Source organism: Podarcis gaigeae, assembly GCF_964106915.1.
Source record: "Podarcis gaigeae genome assembly, chromosome: 17".
Classification (NCBI taxonomy): Eukaryota; Metazoa; Chordata; class Lepidosauria; order Squamata; family Lacertidae; genus Podarcis; species Podarcis gaigeae.
In genome coordinates, this window is record NC_139694.1 from 11,473,962 (window position 1) to 11,492,850 (window position 18,889).

Below are 18,889 nucleotides of genomic sequence, written 5' to 3' on the forward strand. Positions count from 1 at the left end.
GTACCTCTGTACCTCCACAGGTTAGGGACTGCCATTTTTTTAATGGGGAAAAAAATCCCTCACTTTCAAAATACCATCTTTGTCAGCAGTCTAACTTAGCTGTTGTGAAAAAACTGTAAACATCACAGCAGAGACCTAGTTCTAGTACCTTCATGTAGATTTCAGCTAAGACCTTAGAAAAATCAAGCCATTTTAAGACGCTGGGTTTGTGTGGTTGAGAAACATTTGCATATACCTGGTGCCTTCTATTCCCCTTTGATGTGTCTCATCATCAGAATTAATTGACTGGTGAAAGAGTAACAGCAAAGACTCTAATCAGAGCTGGGATTTGTTTTGCATGTCGCATGCCACTGGATACTACCTGAATGAGCCATTGCTGGTTTCCCTTTATCTCAAAAATGATCTGCTACTAAATGATTGAAAACCATATCCCATGAATCACCAATGTACAAATTGTTGAGAAAAAGTCATATACAGTTAGTAGAAAAGGAAAAAAATATTATAAAGTATGAAAGATCATTAATGTAGCGTCAGTAAAACTGAAGATTAATGTCTATCTATGTCTATTTTGTGGGGCCTATATCACAAGGGGACATCAATTTCTTAGATGCTGTTTATCTAATGATGTCAATATGCCTTACTGGGCATCAATATCTTTGTCAACAAGTGCGCTAAGTTAAAATACTGTGAATTGTTGATGGCGAAATTTCCAGGATGAGATATGAGCCGATGTAACATATTACAAGCAACTAGCATCATCAGTAACTGGCAAAATGTGCAGTCCCATCAAAGCCTATATTTACTTTCTCCAATGTAAGAGAACAGAAGCTTAAGAGACTTACTAACCTTGCTTGTGTAACAGTATTTCTCCCTGTCTCCCCATGCACACCCCTCCCCCTCCCCAGTATCTGCTCAAAAGTGTTGGGGAACCCCCAGAAGAGATTTAAGGGGTGCATGGAGGGATGGGGGGGGAGAGACCATTCTGTTGCACAAGCAGAACTCCGTGTACTGATGAAATGTTGCCTTATTGCCACATTGGATTCCACCCCTTGCTAATGTGGTTGTCAGTGACTTATATCTGCACTCTCTTTTGGCCTGAATTGCCTACTAGTGGATCTTTTTTTCTTTGGTAATCATAGGAGTAAATTGACACCCATCAAGAGTCTGCATCAGGGGTTTCCATACTTGGGGGGCATATTTGCAAACCAGATACTGTCCTGGGCATGACACCAACACCACAACCTATTCTCTATTGGCTTCCAAAGAAAGCTTCTTTCAAATCTAATTTCATCAGGAGCAGTGTGGTGTAGTGGTTAAGAGTGGTAGACTCCTAATCTGGTGAACCGGGTTCAAGTCTCCGCTCCTCCACATGCAGCTGCTGGGTGACCTTGGGCTAGTCACACTTCTTTGAAGTCTCTCAGACTCACTCACCTCACAGGGTGTTTGTTGTGGGGGATGAAGGGAAAGGAGAATGTTAGCCGCTTTGAGACTCCTGCGGGTAGTGATAAAGCGGGATATCAAATCCAAACTCTTCTTAAAGAAGGCCTCTGTGAACCCTTGTACATCTGTGGCTGTCAAACTGGTGACCTACTTTTTGTGGAAAACAAGTCTTGGTCCCATTACTACGTATAAAAATTCATATGTAGGCTGGATGTGTCTGCACTGCTCTGCAAGTCAAGTGGCCAACTATCATGCATTACATACAAACATACCCCAAGCCAATCAGTTGTCATAGACCATTGGATAGCCTTTAGGAATTTAGCAGCAGTCAAGAGCTAACTGAAGCATCAGTCAATATGCAATTGGCTTGTGAGAGCACAGGGAGTAAAACAAAAAACCAGGCTACTGCAGCAATGAGGATGATCATGGGATGGTGACAAAACTTGTGAACAAAGCTTGTTATATATATATATATATATATATATATATATATATATATATATATGCAGGTTTTGGTGTCCTCGGGTGTCTTCCCGTGTAAAAGTTGGGGTGTCTAGGCGACGTTTCGACGAGGTCTCACTCGTCATCTTCAGGCTGGTGCTTTCGGCTTCTTGTTACTGGAACAGAGCGGGATCTCAATGTTTGAGTTCCTATAAATACTGTAGAGGGGGTGTGGTGTCTAGCCTCCAATGTTCTGGGCAGAGAGGAAGTTCCCAGGCTAGTGTGCCTTTTCTTCTTTTGTTCCTTAATTACTTGAGAGATACCTTGAGTGATTTCTTGAGTGATATCCTGAGTACCACTTAGGTGGGTCATTAGGTGTGGATTAGTTGCTAAAGTCTTTGTGTCTTGACCTCTTGAACTTTGTGAAGGGTTTTCCTGAGAAGATGGCTGTATTGCACTTAGTTGTGCACCATCCAGTAGCCAATCCATGGTGGCACCTCCGGATGCTGCACCCCCCTGCAATCCCTACACAGATCTGGCTGACACAAGCCACAAAACCACAGCTCGCCCCTATACACGAAGCCAAGCCAAAGCACAACTAAGTGCAATACAGCCATCTTCTCAGGAAAACCCTTCACAAAGTTCAAGAGGTCAAGACACAAAGACTTTAGCAACTAATCCACACCTAATGACCCACCTAAGTGGTACTCAGGATATCACTCAAGAAATCACTCAAGGTATCTCTCAAGTAATTAAGGAACAAAAGAAGAAAAGGCACACTAGCCTGGGAACTTCCTCTCTGCCCAGAACATTGGAGGCTAGACACCACACCCCCTCTACAGTATTTATAGGAACTCAAACATTGAGATCCCGCTCTGTTCCAGTAACAAGAAGCCGAAAGCACCAGCCTGAAGATGACGAGTGAGACCTCGTCGAAACGTCGCCTAGACACCCCAACTTTTACACGGGAAGACACCCGAGGACACCAAAACCTGCATATATATATATATATATATATATATATATATGCGGACTAGAAATAGTTGCCAGTTTCCTACAATTACATACATGGTTTGTGAACAAATATTTAACTTTTGCTGACCTCTGATATTCATCATTCATTATGCTGTGCTGGTGCTAGATATAGTATAGGAATAGTTGCAGGCTAGATAGAACAAGGCAAGCACAATTACCAAAGCATTATTCAGCTGTATCCAGAAATTACATTGCTCCTAACATCACATGTACTAACCCTCAGTGATTTATGGAATAGTGAAGTTATTTCCCCTTCAATTCCCACTCCCCCATCTCATCCATCAATGAGGCCATACTAAGGAATGGGCGGGGCCAAACCTGCTTTCCAAGCTTGGTTGAGCCTTGTTATCCCAAATTAATATGGACTCCAGGAGCCTGTATAGCCAGGTTCTATCTCTTTCTATAGATACATGCTCCACTGCTGAACCAGCTGGTTCACTGCATCAGTATTGATTCCGAGTTAGGTTTCTGCAGCAAAATCTATTGCATTTCCATTAGCAAGACTGCAAATGTTCAAAGCATAAAAGCTTCCATTTATATCTTTCTAGCTGCATACTGCGGAATAAATGCACAGCTACACATCAACTTGAAACATTGCTCTATTGGAAACACCATTTTGCCTTGCTGTCAGCTGTTGGGAAAGACTCTTTTTTCTGTTCCAAAATAAAAACGACTGTATTGCAAACTGAAGGGAAATTCATCCGTACATATCTGCAATGCACAAAGGCAAATAAAGCATCACTAAAACAATGAAAAAGGATAATTGATGGCAGCTATTTCTAGTAAATTTCTAAATGGGAGCGGGGTACAATGACACTTTGAATGGTATCATATGACACGTGTGTACACAGTATCGCCTAGTTATTCAAAATGGCATAGTACAATTTTATGCCATCAGCTGGGTAACTGCAGTATTATTAATTTACTCTGCTGCTACTAATACAAGGAATTTAAGATACTTATCATTCTGATATGTGACACCTTCTTCCAAAATATGTATTGCACACCTGGCTATTTCACTCAAGGTCACACTCACATATATGATCTAGAAAGCAAGGATTCCAGTTTTCAAATGTGATTTAGATACGTTGAAGCCTTTCCATTTATAGAAAGGCTCACACAGAGGCATTTGCTTACTTGATTTTTGCAGGTTCAAGTTTAATTTTGACTATATGCCTAAATTTGAAGTTTGTGTGTGCATCATAGACACTGCTTTTCCTAACTCTTGTGTGGAGGGTTAAGGAAGAGACAGTCAATGCACAACTTCCGTAACAGTATGGAAGGGATATTTCTTTTTCTTCCTTCCTGACTTAAGACTATTCTCTGGGGACTTAGTGCAAGACGGAGAACAGCTGCCATTTGTTCTGTACAATGAAAAGGCAGAAAAATGATAATGACAGCTGCCCATTCTAATTCCCTCCTGGTCTTTTGGGAGTTGGGTGATGGTAACAGGGGTGTAGTTGGAGAAGCAAAAGGGGAATGTGGGTGATGGAGGATGAGCCCAGGGGAAATAGATGAAAGGACAGCCATACCCTCAATTCATATTTACCAGACTGCTTTTATTTCCACTTTTATGTTTTCATTTTTCACTCCCAGGAGATCAACTAGGCCCACATGTCACACCCCGCCTTTTTAAACAATTAAGCATTAGTAGAATTAAAATATATACAAATATAAGATCACATACAGATGTTACAATGAAAACATGACAGCACCAGCCCTTGTCATACCAATTCACTTGCATTTGACTTTTACTTCAGTGAAGATACTTGTGAAAGGATGGCAAGGCAATGTAGGATGGCACACAGACACTGAACTATCAAGTGTTATTTCCCCACCTTTTAACAAAGTTTAAACTTTAAAGCAACTAACAATATTATTATACAACAGAACAGAACACACTGTATTATGCTAACCTGGACCTTGCTAGGTTCGCAGAACCATTAACTACAGCAAACATCAAGCAAAATGGATGAAAAGTTCAAGTCTGTGATACTATGTGTAGGTTTGCTGGAAGTTTGTGCTAGGTGTCATTGACCATCATGTGAGACCTTGGCATCTTGGATGAGAAGAAGACTAAAGATAACATAAAGATATGAGAAGAATGGAACAAGAGTGCCGCAATGGACATGGAATTATAAACATTGTTGGAATGCTCTAAATTAATGTGATGGAAAAACAGGGGTCCCAGTTATTACCCCCCCCCCCCCGACAGATTACAGCAATCCATAGTCAACAATTTCTGTGGGTTCACCTATGTAAGTAACAAAATCAATGGAAATGATGGAAAATTGCATCCTCCTTGTCCAGTTTCTTATTGATACATAATGTTGAGTAAATATCACAGTCTCTCTGCATGCCGTCTATCCAACTTTGCTTTATTTGCTTTCACCCAGCCGAAAGCCAAAGGATCTTGATCCACAGCCCTAGATGGGCAACAATTAACTTTATTCCTGAATGCTAGTATGCTAGGAAACTTACAAATTCTGTTTTACAACTAGATAGAGGAGCTGGAGGAAATTAGAAGGCGATGTTAATTGCTCTAATTGATTGCTTTGTCAATGCAATTAGTACGGTACTAATGCAATTAGTACCTGTAGGCTTCTGAGCCTAATTCAAAGTGCTGGTTTTGACTTTTAAAGCTCTTTATGCCTCAAGACCCCAATATTTTGAAGACCCTATCCAGAGTCATAGATCAACTTCTGAGGCCCTTCTCCAGGTCCCTACTCTGAGGGAGGCTTGAATGATGATGTTAAAGGAGAGAGCCTTTTCAGCTGTGGCTCTACTTCTGTGGAATGTTCTTCCCGTTGTGATCCACCTGGCACCTTCATGAACATCATTTTGGCAGCAAGTAAAGATTTACCTTTCCCCCTGGCAATTTGATGGACTGAGCTGATTATTTTCTATTGATACTGTCCTGCAAATTTTCTATAGCTGTTATGGGAGGTGCAGAGGGTTGTAAGGTGTATGAAAATTGTAATATTTTAGATGCATTTTGCTTTTGTCCCTATGGCATAATATATTTATGCTTAGAGGCCTTTCAGGTAAAAAACAACTAATGCATTTAAGTAATACACTTAAACCTATGCCACTTTTAAACTCTACTATCTTCCATAGGTACTTTAAATGCTTCAATTTATTTTTGTTTCCTAAAAAATCCTAATAAAATTATATTCTATTTGAAGGGAACAATGCATCTTAAATGATGCAGTGAACACCAATAAAGAATTTATTTGTTTCCTAGTATAATATTGAGTTTGCACTTTTTAATCACTTTTTAATCACTGGTTATCTATCACCTGTTTCACTAGGTTGCCAATGAATGAATATGGAAGACCAAATAGATCAGCACTGACACTGATTGGTTTAGTAACAAGTGACATCCACTAATCTCAGACAGACTGGCTACATGTGAGTTCGAGTCAAGGCAAAGAAAGAAAATTTCTAGATACTCTAAATGACTGTGCCCTAGAACAGTTGGTCATGGAGCCAACCAGAGGGGTGGCGACCCTGGACTTAATCTTGAGTGGCACCCAGGACCAGGTGTGATGTAAGTGTTGCTGAACCACTTGGGAATAGTGACCATAGTGCTATCAAAAACTGATATTCAGTTAGAATGTATACTGCAGATCAAGAAATGTACCACCAGAACAAAGGTAGTCCCTAGGTGGTTAGTGAACAGAGTCCACTAACAGAGTCCACTGTTGGAGGCAAGAAGACTTCCTTTAGAAAATGTAAGTCTTATCCAAATGAGAACCAAAAGGAACACAAACTTTGGCAAAAGAAATCCTAGCGGAGTGGACAACAACAAGGGATGCTAAAAGAGTTTAAGGAGCATATTGCTAAAAGCACAAATACCCCAACCACTATAATTATTTAAATGCATTAGCAACAGGAGACTACCTAGGGAGATGGTCCTTTGGATAATAAAGGAGACAAAAAGAGATTGAACGCCACACAGAGGAAGATGCAAATTGAGGTCCCTGTTCCTGAACTAACTTTCACAGGAAGAGAGTCTGAGGAACTGATGCAGATAGTGGTGATGAGAGACAAAGTTCTAGGCCTTATCGACAAAATGAAAAGCTGGTGAATTGCTGGGTCTGTGAGGCATCCCCACATGAGTTCTTAAAGAGCTTGAATGTGAAATTGCTGACCTACTAATAAAAATATGTAACTTATCCCTAAGTTCAGCCCCTGCATTTATGCTGGAGGATAAAGCTATCAATGACTACTAGCCATAATGGGTAGGTTTTGCCTTCACTGTCATAGGCAGTAAAAGGTAAAGGTAAAGGGACCCCTGACAGTTAAGTCCAGTCGCGAACGACTCTGGGGTTGCGGCACTCATCTCGCTTTACCGGCCGAGGGAGCCAACGTTTGTCCGCAGTTTTTCCGGGTCATGTGGCCAGCATGACTAAGCCGCTTCTGGCGAAACCAGAGCAGCGCACGGAAACGCCATTTACCTTCCCGCCGGAGTGGTACGTATTTATCTACTTGCACTTTGACGTGCTTTCAAACTGCTAGGTTGGCAAGAGCTGGGACCGAGCAACGGAAGCTCACTCCATCATGGGGATTTAAACCACCGACCTTCTGATTGGCAAGCCCTAGGCTCAGTGGTTTAGACCACAGCGCCCCCCGCGTCCCCCTGTCATAAGCAGCATATGCCTTTAAATATCAGTTCCTGGCAATGACAGGTTGGCAGAGAACTGTTGTGCTCACGTCCTGCTTTTGAGCTTCCCATAGGGTTGCTGCTGTGGGAATACTGGACTATTGGCCTGACCCAACAAGTTCCTCTTATGGACACTTCAAAAAAGGGAAAGGGAAAAGAAAGTGTTTATTCTTCTTTTACTGGGGAGGATGAGTTTACAGTTGAAGACTCCACTTGCATCTACAAGGTGAAGTTGGTGTGCTGTTCAAGACAGCTCTGTTACTAGATAAAGTTAAAATGAATTCTGCAGCAAAGAATGTGACTAAGTATTATCAGATGAAAAGCATTACACCTCCAGAATTGAATACAGCAAATATATCTATCAAGTATATCAGCAAGTATCTTAGTTAAGCTGTAGTATAATTAGGATGTGGCAACAGGTATCCTGCTATGAAGCTTTATCATACATACTAAAGCAGTTTTTGTCAAAGACCAACTCAGGGTGTGACGAAGGGTGGACAGCGAAGTTGTGAAAACAGCAGAGTGGGCATTAGCTAAAATGAACCAGAGGATGCCAAGGGGCAGGGTATAACACACTTTATGGAGGTTGAGCCATTATTAAATTAAAGAGATTAATCTCACCCACTTTTGTCTATCTTGTAATACCGAGACACAATGATTAAATTAATAAAGCTTGTAGTAGAGTTCTGTTCACAAATGAAAAGTTAATATGGCTACATTTTACACCTCCTTGGCTGACTGTCTATTCTTAAGTTATCTGGGAGTAAGACTTGCTGAAAATAAGTCACACCTGCTGCACAATGATTACCTTTAGTTTTGAGTGAGTTTTACTGCTCTCAAACTTTGTGCGGTTGTGAAAAGTCACCCTTAGCTCTGTTCAAGATCCTAATTCAACTTTTTTTTCATCTTTACAATAAATAATCTATTTGCTTTAGATTTATTTAGTCTATTTCCCACCTACTCAAAAAGGCTCCAGGTGTGCCTAGAGCCTAGACTGGATCACAGCCATTTAGCTTAGATTTAGTTAGGCCTTCCCCAACAGTAACTTAAATAGGACTGAAGCTACCACTTTAAAAAGCACTGCTTTGTCCTTTTGCTGATCTTGCATCAAGGGGACTCTTTAAGTAGGGCTGTTCCTGCTGGCCAACAGGGACACAAAGTCGTCTGATAGAAATTTTACACACACACACACACACACACACACACACACACACACACACACACCGTGCCTTTCTGTTATTCATTATGCATGTGCAAAGAAACAAAGAGTCAGAATCTGGCAGGTGAAACCAGGTAGGGAGTGGTAGGTAAAAAGCCACTATCAAATATTTGGGGTGTTTGAAGCTAGTGATCAAATGTTGCACAGGAACTCCTTACAGTTCATTCAAATAGAAAATGAAAAAAGCTCAAACCTCTAATAAGCTCTAATAACAGGAAAAAATGTTGACGATATAATACAATACAGCTATTACCACAGAAATGATTGCAACGTCCTGAACCTAACCATTATAGTAACGAAGGTGTTTTTGTGGGTTATGTGTAAAGCACTATTTCATCTGAGCATGATTAGTAATCATGAAACCAACTCATCTTCACAGAGAGATTGCAGGTTATGGCAAGAATATAATGTAAACCATAGATACATCATTCAGATGATGTGTATATGAATATGCCCTATATATGATTGCATAAAACACTAGGTTTTATTTCCTATTTCAACAGAACCAGGGTGACATTTAATTTAGAATGAGAATGCAGAGGGAAGAAAAGGGATTATTTCTATATTGAAAAAATACAAAGTGTACGGTACTAAAAGGTATGAGAGTTCTTGAGACAGCGGAGACAATTACTGGGATTGCTTCTCCCCCAGACTCCAGTACAGAGAAGAATCAATTAGCCCTTGTCAGACTATGACCTTGAAAGATAGAGCCCCAAACAGAATATGCTGAGTTGGATGAAAAGGAGAGGAGAAAATGGGATTCTGTAACCACAAAAAGTCTGGTTCCAAAATGACATGTAAGTCTCAAACTATGAACGATGACAGCACATATTTAGCCCTGAAGAAGTGCTAGTATGAAGCCTTGCAATCTTACTAGGAATAAATATCTACTTGCTTAAGTGCCCACCCGGCTCTTACAACCCACCTAGAGGATTGATTAAACAAATAAATAAAACCCTCCCTTACCCAAATGACTTGCACTGCGTGAAATAGGTAATGCACATGGTAAGTTCAGAGCCATGGCAAGTATCTTGCAGACTTGCTTCCCCATACCAATTCTAGAGGGATCTTCATAGTTCTAAAGCTTGTATTGTCTTATGCTTTTAAGTAAATAGTCTTACTCAACGCAAACCGAAGACAAATCAGTTAACAAGTTCCTTACTCCTTCTGTAAATATCTATATGGAATTTAAGACTTAAAAGAACAAAACAGTTGTTGCAATCCTCCAAAATTTCCTCCACCACCTCCCTTCTGCAAATGTGGGCTGAGAGGAATGCAGATAATGATTTGCTGTTAGGCCACCTCCCCCCCCTCCTCTCAAGAAACCCACTAGATGGGTGGGCTACGAGCGAATTCTGTCTCAATTTCAAATTATTGAATTCATAAACTCTTCTCTGTTATACAGAATGTTGCAGGCTGTGTATACGTTTGGTTTTGCTTCTTTACAGGTCTTTGTCATTTTTGTTCCTACGGGAAGCTGCTTTTTGTAAACGATGTTCAGTTTGCCAACTGCAGAGGGATGGCAACATTTTTAAGGAGACCCCCCCAAAAAAAGGTGAGAAAGAAGCTTGCTGTCCCCATGCCCCCCATCTACCTAAAATTGGTTAAGCTCAGTAAGTCAACGTGGCAAATACATGACCAATCTTTGTTATACTAATCAACTTTACTTGCTCAGCAATCCGACAGACTATCAACTCAGGTAAGTTGTGCTCCAGCCAGTATTTCTGTAATGGATTCTCATGCAAAGGATCTCTGAAGGAGCTGTAATGTTGTGCCTTTTGAATCCTGTCTCAGCAGAACTCATATTTGGACTATTATAATAATTGGGCAAGATCCACAGCTCCTGCAGATGGGTGTAGCTGCACTGCTAGCAATGGAGATTTCTCATTATACCATTCAAATCATCTGGTGCATGAAGTCTCAATCCTGAACATACTTACTAGACAGACAAGTCCAAATGAGCAAACATGCATAGGATTGGTCTGTAAATTTGTGGTATAACTGCTAATCTTTTTACATTTGACATACATCTGCCAGATATGACCATGTGGTCGATTTATGATGCTCTCAAAATAACATCTCAAAAGTATATTAGCAAAAAAGGGGGTGAAGAGATAGGGAATAAAGCTTACAATGTTACAAGAACAAACAAATCAGTGTTCACCGTTGCAGATCTCTGTTAAATATCACCCCCCTCTCAAAACACACCCCCTATGCATGTTTAATAGAAGTTCACTATTTATGTGTCATTTCAGTGATTTGCATTTCAAAAAAATGTTGGCAATTTTATTTTCCAACATAGCATTTTATTCTCTAAAATATGTTAATAGCAAGAGGTTCAAGTGAAAAGCTTGTTCATGCCCAGTCTCCTACATAGAGGAATAAAAGAAAAGGAAACTTTAGAGTTTAGATCTTCCAGTTTAAGCTATTTTGTGGAGCTTAGACACAAGCCAGTAAAGGGTGGGGTGAATTTCAATAAATTTGTTGATGTTGTTTCAGAATGGGCAAGCTTATACATCTAAACAAATTGATATTTTTTGCCTCCAATGTTTCCAGGGATTTTCTAAAAAAATAATAAGTTATCAGGCTAAAATCAACATCCTCCAAGCAGAAAATGGTTTGTCCTGATCCCAGATATTGGAACATGGCTGGAATTACTCAGTGGCAAAGGAAATGCACTCCACACATGCTTAGAGTCTCTTTTCATCTTCAACTTTATCATCACACTCCCCAAGACAGAGCTCCCAATATAAAGAGATTCCAGGGCTTAGCCTATGGCAAGCTATTGCTCAAATTTAGCCATAAATTGAGGGGTTATACACAATGGTATACTGGACCAGAGAGACACTGGTGTAGTAGCTCATATCTGTACAGGTTGGTACCAGGCTCTAACTGGAAATATAAATGATCAGAATTACTGACAAATTTCCAGAGGGATAGTCATGCTTGGCATCTCTGCTGTAACAGACTAAGAGTCTTGTGGTACCTTGAAGACTTCACTGATTTTATGGGCATAAGCTTTTATGGACTGGAGCCCAGTCCATCATATGCTAGGAGTGCAGCGCCCATTCCATACATCTGATGAAGCAGTCTGTGGCCATGAAAGCTCATGCCATAATAAAATTGGTTATACTTTAAAGTGCCGCAGGACTTCGTTGCTTTTGCCAAATCAACAGTTTTGTTTTTTCTCTTTGCACTAACCAGCTAACTTAAGGGGAGGGAGTATGAACGAGTGTTGAAGGGCATAATCTGTCAGGGACACAAAAGAATCAAGATCAAAAGGGAGTCATGATAACAGTCATATACAATTCTTTACTTAAATGGACCAGATGAACTGTTTGTAAAGTACCATCAGTTGAACAAAGTTACTGTTAGTATTACATGATTAGCACCCCGGCTTTCTCAAGTATCTCTTTTTGCAACTTTAACAAAAGGACAGGCTAAAGCTAATATCTGAGCTAACACACTCCTCTTTAATTATTAGCAAATCTGTTAGTATCAATCGTATCATCACAATAGGAATAATCTTTAATATAGATTGCACCTGTTTTGTATGCATATGAACGACAATCTGCACAGGGAATAGGATCGAATGCTTACCTAGTTTTGGTGGAGCTGTTTGGATATTAGTTTCAAATTCTTGTGGCAGAGATGCTGTCGTGGACCCTTTCACTTCAGGTTCTAGACTAGGTGGGGGTAAGGAGGGCACTGAAGAGAGTAAAAACTGATCCTCTAACTGGTCACCTCTAGATGGAGACGGCTTAGAAGCAACCTCAGGGGAAACTGGTGAACCAGAAGGCTGCCCTGTGACTTCAAATTTAGCTACATTGGTGGGTACTGGAAAGTAAGAAGTATGCACTACAGATGGCACCCAAGCAGAGAGTGCAGTAGGATCCACGGCAGTCACTGGATCTTGCCCAATCCTATCTGGGTCAAGATGTGTTGGAGAATCATATTCAAAAATCTTGTCCACAAACACCCACTTGAGGCCAGCAATGCAGAGGCAGAGGCTGATCAGGCAAGCCAAGATCGGGACAATGCAGATCTTTTCAGAGTTGAGGCAGCCTGTCAGCCGCTCTGCCTCAAGACACACACAGCAAGTAGCAGCAAAGCCTGCTATTCCTTGCACCCTGGTGTCTGCTGCTTGATTCTCTGCTATGTCCTCTTCAGCAGGAAGCCCCTCGAGTGATGGAGTGGGACTCAGCTGGTTCGAGGGGTTGGGAAAACTCTCCAGAGTAGCTTCAGACATATTTAAGCATGTATTTCTTCAGTTGAGCTCTCTTCTAGAAGGCCTCAAAAAATCTTTCCATTATCACTAACAAGCAAGCCAAAAGAGGGGGTGGGGGGAGATCCAGAGAAATCTTACCGGATCACAGCATAGGTATCAAGAGTTCAAGTATCAGAACACGATCCAAATAAAGGGGGAGAAATCCTTCCAAATATTCAGAAAGGAGAAAAGCCTCTCATAATGATTCAGCTCCTGCTCCTCCTCCTTGCTCACTTTTAAAAATTTGTTGTTTATAATTCCTCTCAAGCCATCTCAGTTCTTCACGGAGCGAAAAATAAGAAGATTAAGGGGAAAGAAGAAGAATCTGAAATCCTGAGGAAAATTGTTTAAGTGAACGAAGAGCCCAGAGCAAGAGGCTGGCTTCTCACCTTGAGCATCTGAGGCGGGTGGCTGCTTAGATGGAGGAAAACACAGCCGTCATGCAGCAGAAGCCAAAGGAAAATCAGTAAGAACGGCAGTAGCAGCGGCGGCGGCAGCAGCAGCAATGACAGTAGCAACAGCATCCTGTTGTGCGAAAGAGCCGGCAGAAAGAGGCTGAATCATTACAGAGCAGCAGGTGCCTGCTCCCTGGGCATCACTGCAACCAATATCATTACAGAGAGATTCGAAAAGGAGATAATGGCAACTCTGCCCTCGGTCCTTACCACCTCCCTCTTCTTTGTCCCTCCCCAGTATTCCTTCCCTTTTCTTCTTTCCTTCACTCTGTTCTTCTGACATACAGATTCCCTCTGCTTCCCTTCCTCTCTCCCCACCCCCACCCCTCTGCAGGGCTGGTCCGAGTTAAATCAGCACACCCAGCAACGCAGGACTGCCAGTGACTTCCTATTTCATCCAATTAGATGGAGGAGAGGCCATAAAATCTAAAGGAGGAATGGAGGAGCCAGTTAGACTCACTCTCTCTTTCTCCTACTGTGTGGTCACGAAAGGATGACAATCGATTAGAGCAATCTAACAAAGCTGCAACGAGGATCAGGGTGGGGAAGGTTGTAGGTGGCAGCCTTATGGGCTGGACTTAATGCTAAGACTGTCGGATATCCAATCCCTCCCAGGGGACATAGGCCTTTCAGCTGCAGTTTCTTTCTGCCTGCTACCTAGAGATAAAGTTTGCCTTCTCATCAGTCTAGTAAGTAGAATTCATCACAGGCAACACAATTATGATTTGAAGGACAGGGTTTGTTTGCTTTTGTTTATTTAAATAGAAGCTTTTCAAGCATACGATCCACATGTTAGATTTTGGAATAAATATTTTGAACACAATTCTATATTAGTATTGCATTAGCTGTGTGTGTGTGTGGGGGGGGGGGAAATTGCTTGAAAAATACTATGTTTTGTCTTCCAAAATTAAAGAGGACCAAAGCTAAAGTTTATTCAGTTTGACATCTTCCACTGTTTCTTAGTATTTACAAACCATTTACTAATTATATTGAGTAAAATGTCATCAGCTCCACTATAGTCCACTTTCAAGGACCATAAATTTGAGTAGAAACCAAACACAATTAACTGGCAAATAAAATTCATATTTGGTTTCACAAATGGTCAAAGGTTTTCTATCAGCGAGAATTGCAACAGACCGAGTAATTCCTATAGATGGTTCATGACTTGCATGACAAAGTCATGCCAAATAAAACTATTTATATTTGTAAGAAAAGGAATTTTGGGATACAGACCTCATTGCCTTCTGTGCAGTTTACACCAATAATTTACATTTTTTTAAAATAGCCAGGGACACCATTTTTGGAAGGTAGCACAACACCATATCCTTATTATTATTCCACAAGAGCACCAGTGTTTCCTATGAAAAGTTACCAAAACAATGGTTTTAAAATGATTTTAGAATTTCCTATTGAATATATTCAAGGGCGTGCATTTGTCTCATGCTGGGAATCTTGTCCTCCCACTTTCAGATCTCTGCCGGATCCATACTACTGAAATATATGCAATAGTTGTTCTCCTGATTTTGACTGTCATTTTACGTAAGATCAGAAGCAACGAAATTATCAGGACGCCTAACTCGCCCACCCTAATCTTAGCGTTTGGTGCTATTTCAGCAAAATATTAAAATGCAGCTCTTCCTCTTTATTGCTTCATATTGGATCCTTATTGCGCAAAAGAATAGCCTAAGTACGGCCATGGAAATGTAAGTAACATTTGCATAAAGCAGATTTATTGGCACTGTAGGAGCTTCTTTGGAGATTTTGCAACCCAATGTGTCAATATATAGTGATGGAACGTGCTAGGAACCCTTAATCAGCAGCTGCTGGAGACTGAACACTGCATCAGCTTTCCTGGCACCGCTGAGCCTACTGCGTCTCTATGAGCTTTAATCAAGAGGCACCAGGGAGGAATTTTGGTTAATACTGATAATTCATCCACTCCAATGTAAGCCTGTAGAAAACAACATACCTTCCGTTCAATGCAAGCAAGCTTAACCACTAAAGGCACCAAATTTTTGAATGTTGAGCATTCTTTGCAGTAAGTGAATAAATCTGAATTCTTCCATGCAAAGTAGCTTTGCTTGGTTTCAAGGCTTTGGGGTCAGGGCGGTCAGCTTTTACTTCCAGTGCTGTCCTTTAAATTTCCAGTTGAAGTAGATGAAAAAGCCACCATAGAGCCTTCCAGATTCGGCTCAGCCACCAGGTGGAGGAAGCGCAAGAGGCGGTGCTGCCACAGGTGCCACCCTCCCCATCGCTTCTGCCACTGGTGGAGAAACAACCCAGGTAAAGGAGGCTTCAGCAGCAGCAGAGCAGCACAGCCTTCTGTTGCACAGCATTGCTTGCTGGTTTGCCCCACTCTGAGGAGTGGAGAGAGATCACCTTAAGGAAACTGGGAACCTGGTGCCTACAGAAGTGTTAGGTGATTTGTTGGGGTTTTGTCATCATTCTTTGTGAAAAGCTATGAAATTTTCCACAAGGATCCGTCAGGGAACTGCCATCGGCTCAGAGGCGAGAGACAGATGCGCAGTTGTGTTACAGGGAGCCTCCGAAAATCTTGCGAAGCAGTTCCTCTTCCGGCGAGGAGGAAAGCCCCACTTCCAGGGGAGAAGTGGTGCAAGGACCAGAGGATGCTGGGAAGAGCCTTAACACCGAGCCTGAGCAAGCTGGAGAGGCGGGGAGCACGCCCTTGCCATCGCCCATCCTGCGCAGTAGTCTGAGGTGCAGGGAGGGGCAGAAAAGGCTGGGGGTGACGAGACTTTTATGTTGGGGGAGGTACAAAAACAGAGCACTCCCGGATTCTGCTAGCGATTGAGCCAGACATGAACTTATGACGCTCTTCACTGTAGATACGGTAGTTTGCACCAAAATAAAGCCTGTAAAAGACAGGTCAGAGTCTTGCCTGGTTACTCTCGAGCAACCCCAACAGCACCTGACAGGATCTGTGCCTTGGATAGGTATTCTTGTGATATTGGCATGAACCAGCTCTGTGATTCTTCTGTACAGTATACACATGTAAGCTTTAATTTGACTGTGGTTTAATGTGACTGTGATTCTACATGTTCTCCCGGTAAAAGATTAGGCACTGAAGTTTCATGTTGTTTCAAGTTTCATGTAGCTGAAGTTTCATGTTTTCCCTGAACCTTAGAAATCACAACCCTGTTCTTGAATAACGTAAGATAAAATCTGCATATATATTAGCCCAAGATTTCGGTTTCCCCGCTCCCGATAATTTGGTAATTGAAGGCACACATTAGGGCAGCAGTAGGAAAGAAGATAAATGAAGATTGATGAGTGTACATGTGATAGTTAGATGATGTTTAAGGCAAGGTGGACATGAGTTATATGAGAGGAATACAAAGCTATGCAAAACACTGGCGCCCTACATTACAAATCACTAACACCCTGCATCCTTGATAACTCGAAGTTCTGGTCAATGTTTGGATGGGAGACCACCTGGGATTAAAGCTATTAAATGAAGAAGTCAGTGATGTTAAGAAGAGGTGTACCTAGGGGTTGCTAAAACCACCACCCCACCAGGGATGCAGGCTCAGGGGGCGGGGGCAGGTGCCATGCAAAAATCACTTATCAGGCTATGGAGTGTATGACATATATGTGTGACAAGAAGCTCCCCATCCACACACTGTGGCACAAGACACGCACCTTTTTGCCCTTCCCCTTTGCTTCACCCACACTCTAGCACAGCCTTTCTCAACCTGTGGGTCCCCAGATGTTGTTGAACTACAACTCCCATCACCTCTAGCTAGCAAGGCCAAAGCTCAGGGATGATGGGAGTTGTAGTCCAACAACATCTAGGGACCCACAGGTTGAGAACTGCTGCTATAGATGCTTTGAGTACAGTGGTACCTTGGTTTACAAACCTAATCCGTTCAGGTGGTCCGTTCTTAAACCAAAGTGTTCTTAAACCAAGGCGTGCTTTCCCATAGCAGCGGGGGACTCAATCTACAAATGGAACACACTCAACAGGAAGCCAAGGCAAAGTTCACCAACCAAAATACCTACTTCTGGGTTTGCAGCATTCTTAATCCAAGTTGTTCACAAACTAAGCTGTTTTTAAACCAAGGTACCACTGTATTTGGGTTGCATAAAATGCAGTAATTTATAATGTAGCCACTGTAGTAAAGTGATTTTTTTCGAGGTGTGAGAAGGCGCTGATACAGCTCCTTGGTAAAGGTGCAAGAGACCCTAGGTATGCCTCTGTTGTTTACTGAGATTTAGCATGGTAGGGCTGGACTCGGCTAGACTCCGCCTCCTCTCTCAAGTAATTGAAATGCAGAAGGAAACCTGATAGTCTTAGCCGTTGCTTCACAACCTTGCTTACATAAGTGGCAACATACAGAGAACTCTCACCATGCTAAATACTCATTGTAATCTATGGTTTGTGGACTGCAGCCACTGAATCAAGCATTTTCAATCTGTTAATAAACTTTCAGTTTCAGCATATGGCTTGTGGTGAAGAAAAGATTCCCAGGAAATACTGTAGTGTGACTGTCTAGTTGTTGATGATTAACTATGCCAGGCATCCCCAAACTCGGCCCTCCAGCTGTTTCGAGACTACAACTCCCATCATTCCTAGCTAACAGGACCAGTGGTCAGGGATGATGGGAACTGTAGTCCCAAAACAGCTGGAGGGCCGAGTTTGGAGATGCCTCAACTATGCTGAAGAAAGCTCAAGGATAACAGAGAAGCTTTGTTAATCTCTAAGGCGCTGAAGTGGTTTTTTGTTTTGCTTTTGCTTTTCTTTGCTATAAACCAAGCAACTTTTCTGAATTTTTTTCTCAAATTATGTATGCGTTTTCCCCCCAAAATACATAAAAAATATGTTCTATTTCTGACCCACTCTATAGTGACTGTTCTCAGTGGAACAAAGTACAGTCTTGCAAATCCACAATTTTACTAGCATGTCTGCCTCCCTCCTATATATGTGTGTTTGTGTGTGTGTGTGAGTGAGAGAAGATACTGTATCTGTATCATATAAACCATCAGAGAGAGAGAGAGAGAGAGAGAAATTAGAATTAAGCCACCTTTCATTTACAAAAGCATCCTTACATGATTGCTCAGACATGATTCTCTTGCCCTAGGTTATCAGGGCTCTGCTATCCCATCTCCTCTGCACAGCAGCCTTTTGAGCAACCTCCACATACTTCACTCTTTCAATCTTTTCTCCTGTCAGCCCCTGCAGCCTATGCATCATTTCAGTCGGTTTGTTCTGAATCAGTTCTGCTTTACTAACATCAGTCTGGTACTGAACAGAACTGAATAAAGCATGGCAAGGGCCCTCTCACTAGAAACTACTTCCAGGGACCATAACTGAATGCAACCTCAGAACCAAATGTTCACTTTAAAAC

At 41.7% G+C, this 18,889-nt stretch overlaps 1 protein-coding gene across 6 annotated transcripts in view; it reads right to left on the reverse strand.

Annotated features, from left to right (window-relative positions):
- The window catches only part of NRG1 (neuregulin 1), a 505,915-nt gene that overhangs the window by 86,391 nt on the left and 400,635 nt on the right, over positions 1 to 18,889 (reverse strand). Inside the window, exon 1 of one of the 6 annotated variants that reach the window (XM_083718890.1) lies at positions 12,402 to 13,994. The exons of the other annotated variants lie outside the window; for them this stretch is intronic. Coding sequence (XP_083575016.1) covers positions 12,402 to 13,050 — 649 coding nt within the window. The 5' untranslated portion in view covers positions 13,051 to 13,994. Of the gene's footprint in view, positions 1 to 12,401; positions 13,995 to 18,889 lie in introns of those variants that run through there. 6 annotated transcript variants of the gene reach the window in all.